Below are 27618 nucleotides of genomic sequence, written 5' to 3' on the forward strand. Positions count from 1 at the left end.
CTACTTATATAGAAGTAATTATAGGTAATGAAATCATGTATAAATGTTGTAATATGAATTAGATCACACAATACAAAATAGAAAAATTATAGTATCGCAGGAATGGTGGTACCTCCTAGCCACCTTTAAGGCTCTTTCACACGGGTGTTCCGATCAGATCGGCCTGTCATTGTTTTAGGCGGATCTGATTGGATGCCCCATTCAGCCCTATGGAGCAGCGGATGTCAGCGGTGACATGTCCGCTGACACCCGCTGCCATCCGCATCCGATCCTGTCCGTGAAATCCGGACGGATGGAAACCCTACTTTCCATCCGTCCTGGGGATCGGATCGGATGGGATCGGATGAGAAAGGACAGGCGATCCGCTCTCATCTGATTCCCCATAGAGAGCAGCTGGGCTCTGACACCTCCCTCTCCGCACACAGAGTGGAGACGGAGCTGTCATCCGCCGGCTCAGCGGGGATCGGCGGATCGATCCCTGCTGAGCAGTGCATGGTCCGCAACGGAATGCGGACCGTGTGAAAGGGGCCTTACGTGTTTAAAGTAAATTGGGAAAACCGACTATAATATAATAACAGAATTACTGCGCACTTCAGCTTAAAATCATTTAAAAGTCCTTAAAAGTCCATAAACTCAAATGGTCAATAACTTGAAGCATACACACGTACATATATCTACACACATATAAACACACACACACACATACATAAACACACACATACATATATAGATGCACATATGCACACACATACAGTACACACAAATACATACACACATACATACACACACATACATATACACACATACATACACACACATACATATACACACATACATACACACACATACATACACACACATACATATACACACATACATACACACACATACATATATAGATGCACATATGCACACACATACAGTACACACAAATACATACACACATACATACACACACATACATATACACACATACATACACACATACATACACACACATACATATACACACATACATACACACATACATACACACACATACATATACACACACACATACATACACACACATACATATACACACATACAGTACACACACATACAGTACACACACAGTACACACACATACATACACACAAATACATACATACACACACATACATATATAGATGCACATATGCACACACATACATACATACATACATACATACATACATAAATGCACATACAGAAAGCCTTTTTAAAAAACGAGAGAGGACTGTACCTTCCTGCCGGGTATTGCACTGTAGGGGGAGGCAGAGAGCACAGCACACACTCTGGTTTCACTTTACATTGCTTCCAATGTTATGTGAGATCAGCTCCGTCGGGAAGATCGGGGAGCTCTCGGTCTCAGCTTCGCTTGCCGCTCCTCCTCTCAATACATACAGGGGGCCCTCTAAGGCCCCCTGTAGCATGGGGCCCGGTCGCCATGGCGACCCCTGCGACCCCTGTACGTCCGCCCCTGCCTCTAGTAAGGCTCTTATGTACTTTGGGAAGATAATATATGGTGGGAATTCTGGGTGCTAAAGGCACCAAGAATTCCCTCTCCTTTTTGTTAATAATACCTTCCTCGTAACCTTTTACGACAATTTTTTCCAGTTGTTTCTTATATTTAAGGGTGGGGTCTTTTTTCAGAACTTCATAGGTGTTACTGTCAGATAATAATCTTTCCATTTCTTCTGTGTATTGCTCCTTGTTAAGTAGAACAATACCCCCACCCTTATCAGCAGGTCTTATTATAAGATTCTTATTCTCACAAAGTGATTTCACTCCCTTCCTCAGATCTCTCTGAGGTTGTGATCTGAATTCCTTATCTTCCAATTCCTTTAAAATCAGGTCTTTAAAGATAGTCACATGATGACTTTGTACTCCTTGGGGGTTAAATAAGGAGGCATTCCTAAGACCTGTCGGAATTGAAGTGGTAGATGTATAAGAAACATGATTTCTTTCATTAGCTTTGGACAAAAAGTGTCGCTTGACATTAAGCTTTCTCATGTATTTATGGATGTCGATAAAGGTTTCGAACTTATTCAGTTGCTTTTTTGGAGCGTATTCGAGCCCTTTATTGAGGGTATGTTTTTCGGAATTGATCAATGTGATCCCACTGAGATTAAAAATTCCATTGGTTTCTACATTGGATTTTCGATTCGATCCCCCTCTACAGCCTCTTTTCATTTTTTTCTGTTCCCTTTTTTGGGGCCCTGGCCTAAAAAATTCTTCTTTTTGGAACTGATGGGTGTCTTCTGTGGGGGTATTTCTCTCCAATCATCTCTCTCTTCATATCTCTCATGTCTAAGAGGTTCATACCTGTTATAAGAGCTTGTGGGATATGGTCTAGGAGTATGTGGTGTATCTGAGTAGTTTTCCATGTAATCTAATTGTACTCTTCTTGGGGATCTTGATCTGGAACGTCTCCATGTCCTTTCAAATGAAGGATGGCGATATCCTTGTTCTCTTGATCTTGAACGTCTCCGCGTCCTATCAGATGAAGGGTGACGGTATTCCTGTTCCCTCCTATAATAATCCTGAGCTTTAGGATGCGCTTTTTCATTATCACCTTTATTTTTTTTCTGGTGATTGGATACGTTCTCTCTCAAAGTTTTGGGTTTCAGATTCTCTTTTGATTTTTCTTGGGAAGTCCCACTTCCTTTAGGTAACTCAATAGGTTCCCTAGAAGCGGAAGCTCCAACTCCAACTTCGGAGACTCCCTCCTCCATAGGTGCTTGTTCCAGGCTAGGGACTTCTCTTTCCCCCAGAGCATTTTGCCACTTAAATACTCTGGAGGTTTTATAATCCTCAAGATCTCTGAAAAACTTTTTCCTCTTTTTGATCTTTTGTTCTTCCTCCATCGCCATAATTTCTCTGAGCTCATGGTTATAAATTTTATAAGCCTCCTCCTGCATGGAGGGGGATAACTTCTCTTTTATTTCCAAGATCTCTTTGTTTAATTTAAGGACCTTTTTCCTCTTTTTATCTATCAAGAAATTGAGGAGGCTGATACCAGCCCCATTGAAAAATTGTGACCATTCCAATAGGTCCGGGTCTCCTTGGTCTGGATAGACATTCCATCTCAGACTCCTTGGGACCATCTTTTCTTGCACGTATTTGCAGGAATCACTTAATTTAAAATTTACGGGTTATAAGAACATTGACAGTATAGAATTTTTGGATGTTACACTGGGTCATTCCGGCCACAGGGTCACATCCAATCTATACAGGAAACCCCTATCGGGAAATAGTCTTTTACATGCAAAGTCTTGCCACCCTTTACATACTATTAAAGGCATACCCGTGGGTCAATTTTTATGGTTACGCAGAATTTGCAGCAATTTCTCTGACTTCAATATACAGGCATCTGCACTCTTTTCCCGGTTCCTCGAAAGAGGTTACCCACGCTGGATGCTTGACAGAGCATACCGTATAGCTGTGGAAAAGAATCGCAATGACCTTCTTCATTCAGGACAATCGGAACAGCCGCCCATGGCTGATAATGACACGGCTGCCGATGTGACATCATACACTGACGACCGTGTCCCAGCCATGGACACATGTGGACATACAGACAGTTTTATTCATAGACAGAAAGATAAAAACAAAAATAAGAATAGGAATCAGTATAAGAACAGAAATAATAATACGGATAATGTCAAAACCTTTCCATCGGTAACTTTATCCCTGCCCTACAGTCTTGAGTTTAATGAGATCAAAAAGATTATCCACAGTCACCTTCCAATTTTAAAAACTGATGACATCTGTGCCAACATTTTGAGTGATGGAGTTAACATAGTCGCCAAAAGGGCAGTTACACTAGGAAATTCCCTGTCACCTAGTCTTTACACCTCTAAAAAATACAACACATCTGCCACTTGGTTACATTGCAAGGGCAATTTTAAATGTGGCATGTCAGATTGCGTTACCTGCCCTCATATATTGCGGAGCAATAACTTTGTATCTAGCCAGAATAACAAAATTATGAAATTTGCAAGTTTTTCAATTGCAATACGCAGTATGTGATTTATCTTATTACGTGCAAGGCTTGCTCCGCACAATATGTCGGCAGGACTACACGCAGGTTGAAAGATCGCTTTAGGGAGCATCTTAGTGATATACGCACACTAAAATCCACGAATGTTGCGCGACATTTCAACAATAGACATGGAGGTGACACTACATTGGTGCAGGTACAGGTTATCGATCACATCACCAAACCCATCAGAGGTGGGGATGTGTATCGACTCCTCTGTAAAAAAGAAGTTCTGTGGATCTTTAGGCTCCATACTCGGATACCACATGGCTTGAATTGGGAATGGGATGTCACTCATTTCTATGAGTGAAATTTTTTCTCATTCCCTTTCTTTTTGTCCCCCCCTTTTCCTTTTTTACATTTGCCTTGTATGTTAATCCACATGTGTATTCATTTACACCTGTGTATTACATACGGACATTTTTGGTCCTTTCCTCCTCCCTCCCTCCCTTTCTTTACAGCTATACTGTTGAAACGTATCGGTATATGTGGAGACCTGAGACAATATTGTTTACTTATCTGGAGAGTTTTGTCAATGTGTTACAATTTCTCTCCTTTTGAGAGATCTGAAACTAGAGTCTTGTCTTTCTATAGTTTTGTATAGATACATTGCATAGGTCTTTTATATATGTGTCCCTCATACAACTCTATATGTATTTTTTGTGGATTTATATCTTACTATTAGTTGCGATATTTCTCTGGTGTGAGTTTTTCCTTCCATTTTTGTGGTTCTTGCTTTTTCATTAACATTAAAAATGGGTTTGATTAGATCGCTCCATATATGTGTGCCAGATTCTGAATTCAGACCGATTTAGACGCGTGTATCTTTCATACACGTGTGTTTTGAATAGACACACGTGTTTTTGAATTTCGCCATATATGTTTACATGGATACTCATGGATAAATTATCTTAATATCATTTTTTGATACAATTTTGACAAATAAATATTTTTTGATATATTTATCAATCAGTTTTGACAGTCTTTATAAACCTTTTTTCCATACATGTACTCATGTGTGGCCTTACATGCGTCTATTGGCCTAATCCAGATCTATTCTAAATTTTGTATTATAATATATTATATTCTTGTATTATACTATATACTTGTCATTAATGAAACTGCTCTTCCCACCTTTTGTGTACATTTCTGCATACGGTTCCTCTCTCACCCAGGCTCTGTTATTTATGTTTGGCGCTAAAAAAACTTTTCAAAAAAAACTTTTCTTCAAATTGTTTTGCTCCAAATATAATTATGTTTGAGGATATTACAACTAACTTGACTTTTTCACATTCTCTATGGATTTTCATTGGTCATCATTTCTTCAATATTGATGACATGTGATTCAGAGGATGTTTTTGGATAAACATATTCCACTAGAATATATCATTCCTCACATTCCCATGACATACACATATACAGTCTTTATTGCACTTTATATCGATTATATATCGTATGTACTTCACTCTTTTGGCAATATGTGTATATATAGATCTTCACTATTATTTTAATATTTATTCATATATATATTAGCACATTATTATTGTTGCCAAATTTTTTAAATTTTTCATTTTTTATTTTTTCATTTATTATCACTGTTCACATCTCACACGTTCATATATGTTCAGACATATATATATTTTTCACTTATTTTTTTCACACTTGGTGTCCAACCATTTTTTTATCTCAGATACATGTGACGATCTTTTCACCAATCTTGGTTTATATTTTCATTTATATTTGCTTAAATTCTGGTATATATGTTTATATGCGTTTTAATACGCATATATTCTTGCAGCCTGTGCTTTGAGAGTAACCATGAATGCACTCATGTTTTTAATCTTGTGTTTTTGTCTATAACTATTAGATTGGTATCACTTTTTCCCATTCGGGATTTTTTATGTGCAATCAGAATGTCTTCACTGGTCATTGCAAAACAGCTTGTTTGAACCATCCACTCACGTGTTTCAACATGTGTTTTTTATATTCCTTAATTGATGGCTCTCTTACAAATACCCTGCGGCTTTTTGCAATTTCACAGTGTGGTTATGAGTAAGCGACTGGTAATGTCGTGAAACGCGTCAACCTTGTCTGCTTGTACACTGTCTGTCACTTGATTTTATTGGAACAATCAAGGAAACATCTTTGATTTCAAGAAATATTTCTACCAGAGTGCGGTCAATCCTCTCATATTTTGGGGGTATTGTTCTACTTAACAAGGAGCAATACACAGAAGAAATGGAAAGATTATTATCTGACAGTAACACCTATGAAGTTCTGAAAAAAGACCCCACCCTTAAATATAAGAAACAACTGGAAAAAAATTGTCGTAAAAGGTTACGAGGAAGGTATTATTAACAAGAAGGAGAGGGAATTCTGCCTTTAGCACCCAGAATTCCCACCATATATTATCTTCCCAAAGTACATAAAAGCCTTACTAGACCACCGGGGAGGCCCATAGTTAGTGGGATAGATTCCGTCACCTCCAGAATCGGAAGATATGTGGATTTCTTTCTGCAGCCCTTGGTCAAGGAAACCCTTTCATACCTTAAAGATACGAATCAATGTATCCGAGAAGTGACACAATTAGAGGTGGAGGGTGATGTACTATTGGTCACGGCGGACGTGACCTCTTTATACACCGTGATACCCCACCAAATAGGATATGAAGTGGTATGTACTTTCCTGGACACCAATTACGAAATACCTATGGACCAGAAGAGGTTCATCCTGGACCTGTTTGTTTTTGGCATGGAACACAATTATTTCTATTATGGTGAAAAGTTTTACCTACAGAAAATGGGCATGGCTATGGGGGCCAAGTTTGCCCCCAGCCTAGCCAATTTATTTATGGCACTGTGGGAAGATAGAAATATTTACTCCAACAGACCTAGGCAACTAGTGGATGAAGATTCACTGAGAAAGTTTATGGAAAATCTGAATTGTAACAACTGGGGGATCAGATTTACGTATGAATATAGTAACGTCTCAGTGAATTTTTTGGATCTAGTCATCTCCAGGAAAGGTTCCAGCTTTTCCACCCATACCTATTATAAGCCCACAGATAGGAATGGCTTTATATCCCTGGACAGCTGTCATCATCCAACTTGGCTCAGAGCTGTACCAAAGGGACAGTTCAGACGAGTCAGAAGAAATTGTACTGATAGCCAAGTATTCCAAAGACAAGCATTGGTTCTGAAAGAAAAGTTTTTGGAGAAAGGCTACAAACCAGAAGAACTAGAGAAAGAAATTCAGACTCTCCAGTCGATAGAACAAGAAATATTGACACGACCCAAGGATGTTTCTAATCCAGGGAAAAATTGTTCCAAGTTTGAATTTGCCTTTGTCACAAAATTTTCACAAAATTATAAGTGGCTAAACCATGTATTCCGGAAGCACTGGGGAGTCTTACAGAAAGACAAAGTTTTAGGACCCATGCTACCAGAAATTCCGCCAATTATCTACAGAAAGGCACAGAATTTAAAGGATCTGATAGCTCCCAATCCCATTGATCCACCCATTATCCCAAAATTCTTCCCTGACATGAAGGGCTTCTTTCCCTGCAGAAACTGTAAGGTGTGTAAGGAGGCCCAGACTATCAGGACCAACAAATTTCGCTCAACTGTGACCGGTAAAGAATATCCCATCAGGGACTTTATTTCCTGCCATACCAAGGGGGTTGTATACCTTTTACAGTGTGAGTGCAATTTTCAATACGTTGGAAGGACCATATGCACGGCCTCCATACGTATTGGAGAACATCTGGCCAACATATATAAAGCCTTTCCCGGGCATAGTGTATCCCAACATTTTGACCAATGCGACAAGAATAACCCCAAGAAATTAAAAATCATTGTGATTGAAAAATATACACCGCACTGGAGGGGGAGCAATCTGAGGAGGTCTATATCCAGGAGGGAAACCTTCTGGATATATGAGCTCAGATGCTCCAGACCCCGGGGACTCAACATAGAGTGGGACATAAATGCACACATAAACAATTGTTGATCCCCTTTATAATTTGGCAGGTTTTAAATGTTATCATAAAGATTACAATATTGGTCTAACTATATGATGTAGTTTATATACCAATTTAAGCAAGATGTATTTCCTATGTAGGTGTCACCCTTTCCTACTACGTTCCTTAATGTGTTTATGTAGGACAGGAAGGAAAGTGTCTACTTCCGGTGTCACTAGGATTGATATATAAACGACCCATTAAGCATAAATTTTAGTTGTTTTTAAACAGAATAAAGTGTTTTTATATACCTTTTTTAATATATGGATTGTTTTTTTATATATATTTTTACATTTTTATCTGCATTGATATCAGCCAAACATTTACATAGACCTGCCTTGCAGACACCGGAAGTATGGCAGTCTGCTTCAACTTGTATAAATAGAACGGAAGTGACGGTGCGCAGGTACTCCTGTCTCAGTCGAAGTCCAATTGGAAGAAACCGGTCAGATTAGGAGGCGCACACGTCACATAGCACTTGCGGTCCGTGCTGCAGCCGGATGCAAGCCTCGTCAGGAATTCTAACGTCAATATTTTTTATGCTGATTTCAAGACATCTTAACTGTAAGTGCAATACCGCTTGTATAATAAAATCTCAAGGGTAATACACTATTAGTCCTCTGTTCCCTTTGTTATATGGTGGAGCTGGAATCGTCAGAGTGGTTGCTGTGACAGACTTTGTGGATTTTAAAGAGAAGGGGAGGCAGTGTCTTTGCAGATACAAGCGCATACTGATTGCTATCTGGTAAGAGGCTAACCCAGGTGTTTTGCACGAGGTGATTGCTTGTTCACTAAGGAGATCGGATTTTGTTCAGCATATGAGTTTAATATTTGCACCTTACCCTTTTTCCGTTCGGTAAGGAGGAATTTCACTTGGTGGTGGATACACTTTGGATGTGGAATCGATTTAAGTTTTTCACCTATTTGTTATCACCCATTTATGGACACTTATGAACTTTTGTGTTTTTGCACATACTGATTATTCACGAATATCTTTGTATATTTAAGTTTGGTTATATGTTATAATTTTTATTCATATATCTATTGTTGTTTAGCGCACCCCAACACACCAAATTCATTTTTATAGATATTAGATAAAGGCTTGACCATGCAGGCCCTGAGCAGATCCTCCAGAGTCGAAGTATAGAAAGTCACCTATGAGCTCTCAAACTGGAAATAAAAGCATGCCTGAGCTGTAAAAATCTGAACATGTGCGAGTTGGGCAAACCATATATTAGTTTACATCCATCAAATGTCTGCCTCCAGTACATATCTGGTCTACATATTTAATACCTTTGGATGCTCATACAATAAGATCAGATACCGACATGAACTTCCAGCAGCCTCGGATTAAACCAGAGAGGATTATGTTGTGAGATATGGCAGGGAGGTATAGGACGTAAGGAATTGGTTGCAGACCATACTTTTAGAACAATTTTTATAGCCTTTTTTAGGGGGAAGGTGAGCAGAGTAAAAAAAAGTAGATTCCTTGACGCCTCATAAGAGCCCAAACAAGCTGCCTCTAGAACCACTGCTGCATTGGACTCAACTGAGATTAGCCAGTTATGTGCATGGGACAGTAAGGCGGCCAAGAAGTATTTATAAAGGTCAGCACAAGCCACCCTCACCCCATGGTCTTTGTAACACTGTTAACTTAAATCTGGGTTGACCTGAGCCCCAAATAAAGGAGACCAAAGCAGTATTTATCAGGCGAAAAACCTTTTGGGTATTCACACTAGGGAGTGCCTAAGAACATAAAGAAATGCCGGCAAAAGCTTCATTTTAAACAAGTTTGAGGGAAAGGGGGAGATGCGCCCAGGCTTTCAGCCTTGGCTTCATAGTTTGTATCAAAGGCTCTAGATTCAATGAGTGACAATCAGAGGCAACTGGGGAGATGTAGATGCCAAGATATTTCATTTTGTTAGCCCATAATAAAGGGATATTAGGGTCCATTAGAGATTGTGCCACTGTGTCAATTGGTAATATTTGGGATTTATCCCAGTTGACTTTGAGTCCCGAGCAGTCAATGAAACCAGAGAGGTTGTTTTTAAGAGTGGGACCAGGATCCTTTAAAAAGAGGATAAGGTCATCCACGTACAAGGCCAGCTTTTCATCTATGGGGCCAACTCTGATGCCCTTAACTTCATCAGCCTGTCTAAGGGCCGTGCCAAGCGGCTCCATCACCAGGGAAAAGCGAGCTGGTGACAACGGGCAACCTTGTCTTGTACCCCTTCCAATTGTGAAGGGAGACGAGAGAGCATCACCCAGTTTAATTCGAGCTGTCGGGTACTTATATAAGATGTCAATTCATCTGCGGAATTCAACCCCAAAACCCATGACTTCCAGAACTTCCAGAGGACATGTAGGACCAGGCCACCAAATCAAATTCCTTTTCAATGTCTAGAACCACCAACACCCTAGTAGAGGTCTCAGATGAAGGCAATTGTATATGTGGAAATACTCTACGCAGATTTATGTCTGTCGACTTCCCTGGCATAATTCCAGTTTGGTCAATGTTAATCAGAGATGGGAGGATCGTCTGTAACCTGGTTGCTAACATTTTTGTCATTATCTTGAAGTCATAGTTTAGTAAGGAAATTGGCCTATAGGAGGCACATTGGGTTTTGTCTTTGCCCAGCTTAGGGATGAGGGCGATATGTGCCTGTTGCATAGAAGGGGGCAAGGAGATCTACTCTTTACACTTGGCATACACCTGTAAGAGTTTAGGTGTGATTAGGGCCGCACGTTCTGTACCATTCGCCAGGCAAACCGTCCGGGCCTGGCGTTTTACTGCTGGGAAAAGAATGGATCAGCGTTTCAATTTCTTCAACAGTAAAATCTTAGTCCAAAAACTCAAGGTCCTCTGTTCAGAGAGTGGGCAATCGCAAGGCTTGCAAGTACTCACTGAGCCTCTCAGCTGGCCAAGCAGGAATTGCTCTGTGGAAGTGCTCATAGAATGTCCTGAACTCATTCAGGATGAGGTCACGGTTAGAAATAACTCGGCCGTCCGAGGAACAGATTTCAGACACCACCGTTTGCATTTTGGAATTAGCTATAAGATTTGCTAGGAGTTTTGCTATTTTTGTCCCCAGACTCAAAGATCCTTCCGGTCAATGAACTAAGATCTAAATGTGTAGCTGTGGAGATATGTAGAGACAATTCTCTTCTCGCGTCAGCTAATGGGCTGAAATGATTTGGAGTCAGGGAGACAGAAAAAGCCTCTGCCAGCTTGGATTCACTGTCTTCTAACTGTCGCACTTGATATGATAACTCAGAATGCACCGCTTTAATAGCGGAGATGTATTCTGCCCTCGCATTGGCTTTAAAGGCCTCCCAGACCACGTGAGTCAAGGCAGTGCCTTCATTAAGTTCCCAGTATTGTTGTAATTTAGGTGAGACCATCTCACCAACCTTGGGGTCCTGCAACCACTTAGTAGCTAACCGCCAACAATTTTTCACCATGTTTCTCTGAGAACCTCAATTTGATAGCTAAAGGGGCATGATCTGAGAGGCCCGCAGGTAAGAACAAGACGTCCTACAAGGCTGACAGGGCGCAGGTGTTACCAAAAACCAGGTCTATCCTGGACTTATGAGTGGTGGAGTGGAAGGAGTAGGCCCTAGAAGTCCGGTGCTTTCATCTCCAAATTTCAATGTAATTAACCACTTGCTGACTGCGCACAGTATTCCTACGGCAGCAGTGCGGCTCCCTTGGGTCCAGCGGCATGGACCTATGTCACTGGACTCCTCGGAGGCTCCCGCCTCCCTTCCCCGATCGTCTGGAAAAGTGAGAGAAGACCCACCTTCTTATGTAAACAAAGCAGGCTGATCTTCTCAGTGACAGACAGAGATCGCAGGTTCGGCTATGCTGAATCCTGTGATCTCTCCCTGTCTATGTCACAGATAGACACACACACACGGCATACATTTAACCCTTTGATCACCCATAGAGTTAACCCCTTCCCTGCCAGTGTCATTATTACAGTAACAGTGCATATTTATAGCACTGATTACTGTAGTAGTGTCAAAAATGTCAGTTAGGGGTCTGATCTGTCTGCCGCAATGTCGCAGTCCCGCAAAAAATCGCAGATCGCCTCCATTACTATTAAAAAAAAACAATAAAAATTACATAAATCTTTCCCGTAGTTAGTAAACGCGATACCTTTGCGCAAACCAATCTAAATACGCATATTGCGATTTTTTTACCAAAAATATGTAGCAGAAAACAAATTGGCCTAAAATGTTAAAAAATTTAGATTTTTACATTTTTTGGGGGTGAATGTTATACAGCAGAATGTGAAAAATATTGTTGTTGGTTTTTTTTTCAAAATTGACGCTCTTTTTTTGTTATAGCGCAAAAATTAAAAATAACACAGGTGATCAAATACCACCAAAAGAAATGTCAATTTGTGGGGAAAAAAGGACGTAAATTTTGTCTGGATACAGCGTTGCACGACCACGCAATTGTCCATTAAAATAACGCAGTGCCGAATTGCAAAATAGGGCCTGGTCAGGAAGGGGGTCAAATCTTCAGGTCTTAAAGTGGTTGAAGGCTTGTGCCCATTTAAGTAAATCGGGGGAATATACTCTGTTGGAGTATGGATCTAGAATGAAGATGAAATCTCCAGCTATGTATAGTCTGTAAAATTGTAAAGTGGCTAATATTTCATTCTCTGTGCACAGGACCCGCTGGTTGAAAGGAGGGGGAATGTACACATTAACCAGAGCATACACAATCTCTTTGGTCTCCAATAGAAGAATAATGTATCTTCCTTCAGAGTCTGTTAAAAGGTGTATAACCTTGTATGCTAACGACTAATTTAGCAAGATAGCCACTCCCCTTGTATAAGGGTTTGCGAAGAGCAAGAATCTTATTGCCCAGGAGATGAGTTTCCTGCAGGAATAGTATATGAGGTTTATGTTAAATACTTAAACATCAAAGCTCTCTTAATCTTGTCGTTCAGACCCCGGACATTCCATAACATAAGTGTAAGTTCGATGACTATCAGGTACCCTTAATCCAAGAACTAGTTAGCAAATAAGTGTGGAAGTGTAACCCACTTGACCTCTGAGAGAGAATGTAATGCATAATTGCTCTGAGTAGGATGATTACTGACAATTTGTGTTTAAAGAACCACTCGTGCAGTGAACATAGAACGTAGAGAACAATAATATAAAAAAAAAAAAACTCCATACTGACCATGAAAAACCCCAACAACAAAAACTAAGTCAGTCTTATACCCGAAACCTGTTTACGAACTCTTCCTTGGTAGCAAGATCTGACCAGAATCAGTTTGCTTTTTTCCGTTCTGGGGAAAAACACCTTCAAGGGTGGAATTGCTCCTGAACGATCAAAGGTAACTTGGAACTGTAAGGAAGGTAAATAAGCAGCTAGGCATAGCTGGTGAACAAGGCTTCAAAGGTAATAAAAGGCTAAATTGCTGCGCTAACTGATAGACGTGATATAAATAATAACAAATGGAAAGAAGCCACACAGAATCTGGAATAATAACAGATCAAGAATAAAAATACAAAAAACAATGTGGCGCTGCTCCTAAAAACATCTCAAAATGACTGGAGTGAAGAGAGTCTGTGAAATGTCCCAAACCACCAGAAAGGTGCCAAACTGTAAATCCGGGAAACCACCACCAGACACCCTGTTCACACTGCCTCTTACCGAATGGGGATGATCCCCATGACAGAGATCCAAAGCGCCCAAATATTTAAGAGAGCCCAAGGCGTTCCTCTTCCCGTACAGCAGTATCCAAACACACAATCATGGATAGATGTGAAACAGAAAACAAGGCACCATCATAGCGCAGACCGTATAATTTATTGGAGAAAGTTAGGATTAAGAACACTTACACAATGATGGATAAAACGAGCATCTCAGTAATTTCCAATGTTCCTCTCAACATGTCCCGCTATGCGTCCGCAGAAACAACCCAAAAGATGGCCGCCGCGTCTCCTCCGTAGGGGAGTGACTCTGGACATAAATGGTGTGCTCTGATTCAATAATATTTCTTTTTGAATACCCACGCAACTTAATACCTGGACGAGCTCTTTGGCAATAGCCTTAGCTGAGGTGTTATGCAAGTGACTGGCTTCAGGATATCGTTTGGCATAGTCCAGTGTTACCAGTATGTGTGATGGTGCAGAATACTGACACTCTGGGCATGCCTCACAATATTTGTTGACATTGGCATGTAAACCAGGTCAAAAGAATCTCTGGGTTATTCTCTGCTTAGTTTTCTCTATACCCAGGTCCACCCATTATAAGACCATGGGCAAATGAGCACTCTATTTGCCTTTAGTAAATCACTCAACCCCAACCCCCCCTTCCCCCCCCATATTTAACCTAAACCAAGCTAGTCTTAAATCTCTCCCCTTCACCCTCCTAACACTTATGCTGACTAAACTGTGTAAAAAAAAGTGTATATACTTATCTATTTTAAGCCCACCATTTTTTGGAATGTCTGCGTTATATACTTAACTTAGCAAAGTCAGCATTACAGCCAGTCCAGCATCTGGATTACCTGGGGCTTCTTGTCGACACGGTGTAGACAAAGATATTTTGCCAGCAAGAAGGGTCTCAGACCTGAGGGGTCAGGTTCGGTCTATAGTATGACTGAGATATCCATCTATACATCTTTGCATGATGTTACTGGGGAAGATGGTGTCCACATTTGAGGCAATTCCCTATGCTCAATTCCATGTCAGACCCTTGCAGAAAAATGTTCTGTCTGTGGAATGGAAAAATTCAGTCCTTGGACCATATCTTTGCTACCAAGAGTCTGAATTGGTGGTTGTTGACCAGAAATCTGGAGAAGAGGAAATCCTTTCTTCCAGTGTCCTGGAGAGTGGTGACTACAGATGCCAGTCTCTCCGGCTGGGGAGCGGTTCTAGAAGAAGCCACTGTCCAGGGAAAATGGTCTTGGGTAGAGAGTCATCTCCCCATCAACATTTTGGAAATTTGTGCAGTCAGACATGCTCTAAAATTCTAGACGCCCAGACTTCAGGTTCACCCTGTCAAGGGTGCAATCCAACAATGCCACGGCTGTGGCTTATGCCAAGGAGGCACAAGGAGTTGATCAGCCCAGAAAGAGGTGGATATTATCCTGACCTGGGCAGAGAAGTTTGTGCCATGACAGCAGTGTTCATTCCAGGAATAGAGAACTGGCAGGCAGAATTATTGAGCCATCAACAGATGTTTCCGGAGAATGGTCTTTACTAGGGATAGACCAATTATCGGCAAGGACCGTATATTGGTGGGCGATATGCACTTTCCCCGATATATCGGTATCGGCCCCGGAACTGGCCGATATTGCCAATATTTTTGTGATGTCATTCTGCCTTCTTAATCCGCCTGCCTCACCTTGGACAGCCTCGTCTGGAGTTGGGACTAGTCTTGCGGGAGTGTATCACAGCCATACACCCACCCACAGCAGCCTGAGATTGGCCTAAAATGTTAAAAAATTTAGATTTATACATTTTTTGGGGGGGAATGTTATATATCAGAATGTAAAAAATATTGTTTTTTTTTTTTTTTCAAAATTGTCGCTCTTTTTTTCAAAAATGTTAAATTGCACAGGTGATCAAATACCACCAAAAGAAAGCTCTATTTATGGGGGGGAAAAAATTTGGGTACAGCGTTGCACGACCGTGCAATTGTCCGTTAAATAACGCAGTGCCGAATCGCAAAATATAGCCTGGTCAGGAATGGGGTAAGATCTTCCAGTCTTAAAGTGGTTAAAAATACGCTCATTGAGAATTTTTTTGTCAAAGACATGTAGCTAAATACATTTTGGCCTAAATATATGACAAAAATGTAATATATTGGATGTTTTTTAACTGTCATAGTAGAAAATGTCAATTTTTTCGCCAAATTGACACTATTTCTTTATTAATATCGCAAAAAATGAAAAGCACAGAGGTAATCAAATACCACCAAAAGAAAGCTGTGTTTGTGGGAAAAAAAGTACATAAATTTTGTTTGGGTACGGCGTTGCATGACCACACAATTGTCAGTTAAATTCCCGCGGTGCCAAGTTGCAAAAAGTGGCCTGGACGTTAAGCAGGAAAATCCTCCGGGGCTAAAGTGGTTAAAGGAGTTAGTTGTTTTCAGACACATACAAGCTAAGTTGTCAGCTGGTTTTGTATGTAGGGTGGCTGGAAAATCTGGAATATCTATGTTCAGACTATGGGAAGCTGTATACGGACGGAAGCCCACAAGCACAGTGTGGGTTGTGGTTCCGTTACAGGAAGATATTAATATTAGTATAAAACTGTGTGTAAATGAGGGCCATTAAACAGCCATAAACACGATGGCCACTCCTCAGATGCTTAATTGGTCAGATGGCCTCTGTCAACACCCCCTTTGATTCCAGAGAAAAGGGGCATGCCAGGACAGTTTGACAGTTCTTATGTACCATCAATGAAGAAACAACCAAGAAATATCTGTCAAGTTATGAGAACCAATAACACTGCTCATTGACTGAACTCTGGTGAAACCAGGACGTTGCAAGTATTCTTCCCTTTTAACCCATTTTTATTTCTTTGTTGTTATATTGTCTCTTTATTTATGTGTAACACCCTTTTTTCAGTAAATATTTTATTTGCACCAATTTGACCTTTTCATGATTAAACTTTATTTTGAAAAATGTTAACCTTGTCTCTAAATGCGCTATGCAAACTAAAAATAATCCCTGTCTCTTGAAAAGCGCTACTGTATAGTATAAATCCTCTGAACATTTCGGTCTAAAGTCAGAGTTGGTATTGCTAAGATATGTTTCCTCCTCAGTCAAAAGAAGGTGGTGGTGGTGGTAGCTTAAAGTGTTAATTGCTTAATTAATGTAGTCCAGTGACATTCACTCTCAGGCGGCTGGCACCTAGCTTGGGTCCGCCAAGCTGGAAAAGCTTTGTGAAAGGTGCAGCTGAGAGTGGCATTGTTACGTAAATGACATTGCGATGTGAGATTGGCCAGGCCTCTGTCACGAGTTGGATCTGATACCCGCATTTGTCACAGGCAGAACTGATGGGCTTTGATTCGACGGCACTGATAGTCAGGACACTGATGATCAGTGGCCTGATTATCAGTTTTTGATGTCCCCTTTGCACTGGCTGGTTACTGGCTCTCCTCCCCTCACGCCAATAGATCCCCTCCCAGAACTATTTGAAGTTTCAAAAATTTCTTTAAGAGCTTTAGAAATCGCTTGTTTGCAGGGATTGCCTCCAAAGGCTGTGCAGCAAAACAGGTTAAGGGACCCATCATTTTTAATGAGAACCAGAGAAAGAAGAAAGAAATTGAAGAACCAGAGAAAGCAAAGTATAAGTAGATTAAACTTTGACTTTTAGAAACATTGATTAATGTCATACTTGTTTTTAAGGGTTCTCTATGGCTGCCTTTAGATAACAGTTATTGCTTCTCATGAACAACAAGAGAACCAGAATAATATGGCAATAAATGGATGTTTTTTCATTTCATGATATATTTAATTTCTTTTACCAACTGTTGTAAGGCTAAATATTGCCGGTACATCACTAGAAACTCAATTAATATCTCACCACAATTAACAGCAGGGAACATATTGCAGTAAAAGAATTACACATCTGTCTTCCTTCACAGCACATTAAAAGGAAGAGCTCTAGAACACAAACAACCAGCTTCAGATACCATGTATATTTCACTTTTTATTCCTGTAGTTTAGTATATCATGTAGTAATCAGGAACTTCTAATTCTAAAAAAAAGAAAAGTTACAGAGGTGTAAAAATTCTACAAACATTTTGTGTCTACTGACAGTTAATGGAACATCACTTTAGTTAAAATGATGATCGCTTTATACTAATGATTTAATCTCATTATGGACATTCTATTTTCTTAACAAAAGATCACATACTTCTGTTTTTAAACTATCAAAGTCACTTAAAAAAAGTCCCAATTACAAGTACTGACTGTCCTAATTTGTGTTGGCAGAGAAGGATTCATCTATTTCTTCTTGGTTGAATTCCTTAATTCTGAAATTAACCTTCGCCCACTTGTTGAAATATTCCCGGAGCCCGTTAGGATTTTCTATCACAAACTTGTCAATTTTGATAAGTGGAATGTTCTGGAAGCTCTGGTAGTTGCCAGAAATTCCCCAATCGTCTCCACATTTGGGATTTTTGCAGAATATCTTGCACTTTTTCTGGAAGCCACCAAATGACATTGGCTTTGAGTGTTCTCTAGTGATATACTTGTCCTTGAAGCTTTTGTCGATCACTGTGTGATGGGATTTCTGTTAAGCAAAGAGAGCAGTTAAAGGAGTTGTAAAGTGAGCAGGTTTTTTGTCTTAATGCATTATATGTACTGGGATAAAAACCCTTCTGGGTGTAGCAGCCTCCCCAGCACTCCCTAATACTCACCTGAACCTAAACTCTGTCCAGCGATGTCCACGAGTCCCTCGCCCATCCGGGACTCTCCCTCCTGATTGGCTGAAACACAGCAGCTGCGTCATTGGCTCCCACGGCTGACAATCAAAGTCAGTCAGCCAATCAAGAGAGAGAGGGGGCGGGCCAAATAGCAGCTCTGTGTCTTAATGGACAGATGGAGCTGCAGCTCGACTCGGGTGCCCCCATAGCAAGCTGCTTCCTGTGGGGGCCCTTGACAGCAGGGATGGGCCAGGAGCAGCAAAGAGAGACCCGAGAAGAGGAGGATCTGGGCTGCTTTGTGCAAAATCAACTGCACAGAGAAGGTAAGTATAACATGTTTGTTGTTTTGTTTGAAAAAAATTAGACTTTACAATTACTTTATTATATTTGAACAAATATATTGGTAAACTGGTTGATATATGCATAGGTTGGGCTTCTTTTCTACTGGGATGTAAGTTACTATCACCAGGTAATAAGGCAGACAGTAATGTGCAAAGTGAATGATCTGACATCAGAAAGTAGAGAGCTGATTCGTTTTTTATTGCCTACTGCACTTTGCACTACTATGAACCGGATCATAAACGTTATGTTATTTATTGTCTACTTTTATTGTTGAAGTGCTGGCAGCTATTCTGAAATTTTCCAAATATTCATTAGATGGCAGTCAACCCAATTCACCACTGATATGCAATATCTCTGAGACACAATGGGGGGAGATTTACTAAAACTGGTGTGATAAATGCTTAAGGGTCCCCATTCTTCAGGCTAGAATGTCCTATGAGTTGAATGCCACTATCTAGTGAGGGTGCAGGCTGAGCACTCATCCAAGGCACGCTGCAAAAATAGGACTACATAGCCCAGCCCGAATGGTTAGCAGGTAAAAGCAGCCTCAGCTCGATTCATCCAAGCCATGCCCCCAACATGTTTTACCCCTCCCTCGGGACTTAATCATGGAGATGAGGGTCTACTGGTGGCAGGGGAAATAATATCATCATCATACACCCAAATATTGTTGTGAGAAAAACACTCAAAATTTGTAAAGGGACAGGTGAGTGAAAAATGCACCTTTTAGTATATATGAGTCCAAGAGCCTGAAACAGTCAAGAACTTCATATTTCGTATAACAATAATTAGAACTGACAGGCAATTTAAAAGCATTCATACACAGGTTCAACAGGTAAATAAGGACTAAAAATAATACATAAAAAAATTCTGTGTGCACCAGCTTTAGTAAATCCCTCCCAGTGTGTGTGAATGGCTGAATCCTGAAATTCTAAATAATTGTAACCTAGATCATAGGAGACAATTTAAGGGATAATGCAATGCCCATACACATTGGTACATGACTTTAATGACCTGTTACAAGCAAAGCCACCCTTGCATACATACCTCATAGGCCTATGTTCTGAGGTTTGGATCTAGGCTGCGGAGATACGGTAGACTACATTATATCGAAATGCTTTTTTGCTGAAACAGTTCCACAGTGTCCTGTGTGTGATTAACTATGTGCCCAGCAAAAACTGGCCTTTCAGAGCTCATAGGACTGTTTTTTTGTTTTGCATCAGTGAAGGAAAAGTGCATTATTTTTGCCACGTTGGTGTGCTGACATTTTCCTACAACCATATATGTTTTTTACATCCCCTAGGTAGATGCTTAAATACAACAGTTATCTAGTCAGAACTTGCATATTTTATGAGTCTATATACATATTTCTGTGTGGGCAGGCTTCCCAGCCCTCTTCTCTATACACCCATATACTGTATATTGGGATGAATTTATCTAAACTGAAGCAGAAAGAATATGAAGAAGCTGTGCATGATAACCATCATAACAATCAGATCCTATCTTCAGCTTGTTCAGTTATTCTTTGAAAATAAACGATAAAAGCTGATTGGTGGCCATGCCCAGCTGCTCCAGATTCTGGCTGCTCCAGTTTCGATAAATCCCCTCACTTTGTGTGTGCAATATTTCCAAGCACTGTCTGCATAAACTGAGCCATTCCACTTGCAGGTCGCTGAAGTTGGGGCTTAAGAATGTGTATTCTACTCAACTAACCTCTTTATTAAAGCAGTAGTAAACAGCTGTTTTCTTTTTTATTATGACATTGCCTGCAGGGCAATGTCCTAATGTGCTGGTATGCATCGTATACTTGCACATTATGTGAAACTTACCTGAAAATGAATCCTTCCAGCGGCGCGCTGTCATCGCTGCAGGCGCTTTTCATCTTCACCCGGTCTTCCTTTCGGGTTCAAGGACTCAAGCTGTGTGAGTGGCCGGAGCCGTGATGACATCACTCCTGCGCATGCAAGCAGGAGCCTCCATTCACGACACAGGACGGGTGGATGTTCCTTCAGAGCCGTTGATGTCACCGGATGCATCTACAGTAAATATCTCCTAAACGGTGCACATTTAGGAGATAATTACAGTACCTATAGGTATATCTATAGATAAATGTATGCATTTAAATTGCTTGTTTAATACAGTATGTGTGACTTTTCTACTTACATTTATAATTCTGATGTTATCTGTATCACATGCAAAAGTTAAACATTTTCCACAAAGCAGACGTCTGTTCTCCTCTGATAGAACAGGTGCTTTAACATTCTTTTTAAAATCACGAAGCCTTTTCTCTTCTCTTTGAAACTGAAGGTTCTGTGAATAAAAAGAAAAATTTGAATTGATTAGATAAAATTTTAGGCAACATTTATTGAAACCTAAAGTGGTACCTATGTCCAGGCTGAGCTGGAAAAGTCAATTAAAAAAAGTAGGAGGTACTCACTGCCCTGTTATCTGAACTTAGTCTCTGTGGGGTTTATTCACTAAAACTGAGTGCAAAATCTGGTGATCTGCAAAGAAACCAATCGGCTTCTACGTTTTTTTTTTGTCAAAGTTTAACAAGCTGAATTTAGAAGCTGATTGGCTACCATGCACAGCTGCACCAGATTTAGCACTCTCCAGATTTAGTAAATCAACCCGTGTGTTGTTTTTTTGCATGTATTGACCTAACCTGATTTTACACTGACCGTTAAACCCCAAGGTAAAATATGACAGCTGATTCCCAATCATGTCAGTGCTTTCTTTACAGTAAGCACTCACAGGTGGGCTTTTGCTGTACAAGAGAAAGCTTTTAAAGCGGAGTCCCACCCAAAAGTGGAACTTCTGCTGATCTGCTCCCCCCCCCCCTCCGGTGCCACAATTGGCACCTTTTAGGGGGTGGGGGGAATGGGTACCTGTTTCTGACAGGTACCCTCTTCCACTTCCGGAAGACAGCGCCACGGCGCCATCCCTCAGAAGTTCGGCCCCCGCCCTCCTTCCCCCACTGCCGAGCCAGTTGGAAAGCGCAGCGCGCGTTAGGGAACCAAAAGGCTTCACTTACAATTAATGGCTGTGACAGCACCTGAGAGCCGATCCAAAAATCGGCTAGGGTGCCAACATTGCAGGCGCCCTGGACAGGTAAGTGTCTACATATTAAAAGTCAGCAGCTACAGTATTTGTAGCTGCTGACTTTTAATTTTTTTTTCCCCAGCTGGAACACCGCTTTAAGGGAATCTGCCATATTGCCCATTCAGGGCACCGGAGTCAGAGGGCAGGGGCAGTGCTTCAGAGGGCAGGGGCAGTGCTTCAGAGGGCAGGGGCAGTGCTAGCATAAGTGCCATGGATCTTCTTGCAGCCAAAAGTTACAAGAACGTCTGCAGCTGCAATTGAATACCGTCACCTTTTACTGCTATAAACAGAGCTGGCAGAGGAGCTTTTCCACTACTTGCTTCTAATAAATGACATAATCGAATGCAGATGCCGGCAAAGGAGGTGAATAGTGGAAGATCTCCTCTGCTGGCTCTGTTTACAGTGATGAGGTGCTGTACTATTATGTGTGATTTCTAAACTCCTCAGAGTCTGCAAACTGCCAGGATACAGAGACTGTACACTTTACCCTCCAATACAGACAAGGAATCTGCAGAGATGCTGAATGAGGCAGTGCTTTCACGATCTCAGGGCAACCTGCTGAGGGTTGATGCAGAGTTAATTGGTGTTCTCCATGTGACCCCACAGTGTCTCCTATGTAAATCCTGGTCATGTGAAAAGGGTCAATGCTCCACACACTAACCCTCTGCATGCTCCTTGCACACTTTCTATTCAGCTCACTTTACAATTAAATGAAAGCAGGTCTAACCTGAGCATGGTTTAGCATTTACTTTCGTTATTTTGCACTTCAGCATTTTTTAGTGCCTATACTAAAATCTAGTAATACATTTTCTCACTTTGCTCTCCACAAACTCAGTTGCTCTTTATATTTTTTTTGCTCTCTAAAAATCTACTAGAGGCCGATCTGCTGACATCCTAAAGATTTACTGCTGCTCAGGGTTTCTGGGCTTCATAAAAATTGCAGCCTCCCGTAAGAACAAACAGGAACAATGCCGGAGGCAATAATTTAATAATTAATGTGGAATGTATGTTACTTGCATTATTTTTTATCAATTTGCTATGGGTAAAGTTCCACTTTAACACCTCAAATTAGCCAGGCAAGTTACTGCCTCAAAGTGCAAAAGTAAATAAATAGGGATATTTGTGGGTGCAGTGTACAGAGCAAATAAACATAAGTTCCATTTAAGCATGCCTCTTTGGATGCGCCCAGTGAACAATTCAGTGTGGATATGCACAACATTCAGGTCACTATTTGTGCTCCCACTTTTTTCCCTTCGCTGTGTCCATGTTTTTCATTTTTTGACCAAGCATTTTTCATTATAGTGTGTCTACTTTTATTACTAAAATCAGAGATCAGGTACATCGGATGCCTAGGAGTGAGTTACTAAAAACTAAAAAGAAGGAAATAGAAACTAAAGGGGAACTGGCGTTTTTAACAGATTTTAACAGAAATTATAAGCAGGTGGAAGCAATTGTGCGTAAGCATTGGTCTATTTTATTGAAGGACAAAACTTTGAATAAGGTCCTTCCGGAAAGACCACATTTCATTTACAGGAAGGCCCCAAACCTGAGACATATGCTGGCACCAAACATACCTGACCCCCCAAAAAACAAACCGACTTTTTTGGATGTTAAAGGTTTTTTTCCTTGTGGTAAATGCAATGCCTGCCTAATGACAAAGAAAAATCCTAGGAAAATCACCAGCTTTCAGTCAAAAGTTACAGGACAACAATATGCGATCAAAAAACTAATCTCATGCAGATCCACACATGTGACTTATTTGATAAGTTGTCCATGTGGATTACAATATATAGGCAGGACCACACGAGAACTTTCTATCCGGATCAATGAACATGTGGGAAATGTAAGGAGAGGATTTCCCAAGCATAGCCTTTCCAATCATTTCCGTCTATACCACAATAGGGACCCATCTCAGATGACCTTTTGTGGTATCGATAGAGTAGATCGTCATTGGAGAGGGGGAAATATGACTAAAAAGATCTCCATGAATGAAACCCAATGGATATACAAAATGCAAACTTTACAGCCGTCGGGTATGAATATTGATATCGATCTTAATTGTTACATCTCGAATTTTTAAAATTTAAAATTAAAATCAACCTAATATATCCTTTTTATCTATAATTTTATCTGCAAATATACCTTTGAGAATTTTATTCATTTCCCATTTAGCGCACTTCATCTTTTATTTCTTAGCACTAATTTTAATAAATGTTATTAGCAACAATGAATTTAACAAAATTTTTTTAACACTAGATCTACTATATTAATAAATTAAAACTTTTTTAGGGATATGGTTAAAAATAATATAATATATGTTTTAATAATTTTAATAAAGTATATGTAGTTTGATCTATAAATTGTTATTGAGGGTAATATATATATATTTAAACTGTTTATATCATTCACTGTAAACAGCATCCCATCGCTCTATTTGGTATACATTGATTGGCATTTGAATACATTTTAGACTTTAGGATGACAGTCGGATCTCTTTTAATATTGGCGATTGTCTATTCAGGTTTAATATAGCGAAGTATTGGCGAGTTGCCCAAATAAGATATGGCCGCGGAGTACTTCCTGGTAGGAGGAGAGAACCTAACATCCCGGAAGGAATAGGCGGTTCAGTAACCGCGGGCCAGCGATTGGATGTTGTCAGTCCGATTCTTCTATTTATTGTGAATGGAAACGTACGGTCACATGATCCCCTGATGACGTCAGCGCGTCTGACGAAACGTGCGTCGGGAACGTGAGACCGTGGAGTTCCGGGTTGGTGATACGCAGGAAGAGAGGAGCGTCCCGTACACCGAACCCATGCTGCATTTACCCCATGAAGGCATTCTGTATATGATGTTTGAGTAAGTGCATTTCTATTAATAAACCCCTATAATAGAACATACTACACTATCGGAGTTTCCTTATCTTTTTCTCCATACCATACCACCCTGGAAATACTTGGAGTTCCTTGTGCGAGCTGAGCCTTATTAAGGGACCTGAAGGATAGCTTGGAGGCATTTGTGGACCTTATATGCTGTTTTAGACCCCCTGTAATTAAGGGGTCCACCAGCTTCGGTAAGAAGTATTTACCCTGAGCACTGGGTGGAGAAAGTCCCTATGGTGGAGGTCCCTCACTTGAAGCTAAAGTGATTTTCAGTCATTGCTGAGAGATCCGTATTGCACTGGGCACTTTAAGGATTGTTGATATATTTCACTAAGGACTTTTCACAACATATATATTTATTTATTTATTCACTAGTATATATATTTATTATTTATATGTTTATGCACACAAGCACTTTTTTGGTTGTGTTTTAAGTGTTTAAGCGCAATATTTTTACCCTTTTCACTACTTTTATTATAACTTAGGGATACAGGATTGGGGATATAGATCTCTTAGCTTAAATATTATCTTGTCTTGAAAGAGACGCAGACTTACATGCAATAAATGAAGAGGGTGCAGTTTGCATCTTCACCCAGGACACTGAATGACCTTGTCCTGGCATTGTGCTGAGGACTCATGTTGCATCTGTTTTTAGCTCTGAGAGTCCTGTGCTTGCAGTTAAAGAACTGAAAATCATGTTTTCTCTAAATTTCACTCTAACAATAAACTAACCTAACTCCTAAACACATTCCCTCTGCAGAATACTTACATTACCTGTGCCAAGAGCAGCAGCAGCAAGTTCTCTTAATGTCATCACAAAATCTACCAATTCCAAAGTGCCACTACTTAAAACAAGTTTTATGCATGCATAAGCATGTCTACATCCTGACAATGCCCTCCATCATATTTTTGACAACTTTCCACTTGCCCATCTACATGATTTCTATGCCTGGCTATAAGCATTTTAGGATCAGAGAGAACAACAGCGGAAGGTCTGTCCATCCCCATCTGGGTCCCTGTACAACTTCAAGGGTGTCCAATAACGATGACCTATCTTTTCTACAGTAGCTCAGAAAATATGTCCACCCTTGTACCCAACTGCACTACTAGAACTGAATCATTACATACATAGGGGTTAGGCAACACAGGTAGCCATATTATAGATAAGAAGTACATTCTTTGATGTTTTTCCTAGAATTTGGCTTATACGTTAGCTTGGACACCAGTGTGTGTTTGCGCAAAAGTCACAATATATACAGTAACTCTACATAATACCCTTATTATATACTGTACATACATGCTAATTAGACTTGGAATATTACACTTTTCAGATTTACCACAATATTATTAGTACTGCAAGTGTTACCTGTCTTATAAATTCAGTTCTGTCCTTCCTCTGGAGTGCATAAACTGCATTATTCATTAAAGACTCATGCAGCAAGTTAATTTTTTCTTTCTCAGCTTGCTCATGCTTGCTGGTGACAAGGTAGCACTTGCTGTCTTTGGCTCTTCCTCTGCCTGTGTGATATAAATATGAATATGCTATTTTCAAATCACAAAATATATGAAATCTTACCCCAAACCCCTGGCATCCTCTACTGCAAGAAAAGATAAGTAAAAGCCAAACCTGTGACTACTCTATCATAAATGAACAATTTATAAAAAATACCAATAGATAGAAAGAAAATAAAAAGGACTATAGAACAAAGATAAATAAAGTAAGAAAGTAGTACTGAGATTTAAAGGGTTATAGGTATTACAATAGGATATTGGAAAATCAAAGCGTGGCCAAAAAACGGCTTTATAGGAGGCAATATTGTCTAATAAAGCCAACTATTTAAAAGACTAACTCCAGGTACAAAAAAAAAAAAAAAATACCCTTGACGCCACCGTAGGACAGACGGCAGCGTGATATGTGTATGTCTGATGCTGTGATAAGCTTGTAAGTTTACTAGTATTGAATAAATCCCTCATTTTTGAATGATACTGGGCTAAGGAGTATTTCCTATAATTTTTGAGTGGAACATGTACCTTTGAATGGCAGTTTATTTAGAACCTTGGAGCCAGTGTGAAAGCCATCCGGTGGCATACCAGATTATGGCAGCCATGGAGACTGGTTATTGCCACTGTGACCGGGGAGTCTTTTTTTCTCATGCTGCTTTTACCTCTTATAATCTGGAGGTCAACAACATCTGGTAAGAAGTGAGCACTGGTTCCGGTAGCTTCACAATTAGAAGGTGTATTGTGGTACTTGGAGTGGTGGTGACATAAATTTTGAAACATGGGACTGCAATATTATTTTGTCACTGGGAGTCTATGGACTATATGAACTGCTATATGAACTGGTGTGCACGATTTTTATATGGAATACTTGTAGTTTGTCATTCTGTTTATTTAATAGCTGTACCTCTAACTTGGATCATCTTGGTAACATTGCCAACATATTCATAGAGAAGAACCAGATTACATGCCGGGATATCTATGCCCTCATCAGCCACGGATGTAGCTATTAACAACTTGCTGTTCCCTGAGTATTTAAATGTGTCTAGAGCTCCTTTCTGGTTTGGAAGGCTCATTCCTAAAATGTAAAAGGTACACAAACATAATTAATACATTATTTATTAAAGTGGAGCTGTCACTCTGCAACAAATGTACAGACTTACCTATTAAGGAATAATTCAGTATCCATTGTCACCAGTCAGCCAAACTGACTTTTCTAAACTGCACCCCAATACAATCTGGTTGACATGTATTATTACACACTGTTCTTTGTACTGGCTTGGATATGAAACCTATCTGTTTTAAAT

At 40.2% G+C, this 27618-nt stretch overlaps 1 protein-coding gene across 1 annotated transcript in view; it reads right to left on the minus strand.

Annotated features, from left to right (window-relative positions):
* Positions 1-17866: 17866 nt before the first annotated feature.
* LOC309561775 (antiviral innate immune response receptor RIG-I-like) overlaps positions 17867-27618 on the minus strand; it is a 67876-nt gene continuing 58124 nt past the window's right edge. Inside the window, exons 18-21 of the mRNA XM_082265795.1 lie at positions 27219-27389; positions 26178-26329; positions 20992-21138; positions 17867-18353 (exon numbers count right to left, since the gene is read on the minus strand). Of these exons, the coding sequence (XP_082121921.1) occupies positions 18036-18353; positions 20992-21138; positions 26178-26329; positions 27219-27389 (788 nt within the window). The 3' untranslated portion in view covers positions 17867-18035. The remainder of the gene's footprint in view (positions 18354-20991; positions 21139-26177; positions 26330-27218; positions 27390-27618) is intronic.

This window comes from Pelophylax lessonae (assembly GCF_965119305.1).
Source record: "Pelophylax lessonae genome assembly, chromosome: 1".
NCBI lineage: Eukaryota > Metazoa > Chordata > Amphibia > Anura > Ranidae > Pelophylax > Pelophylax lessonae.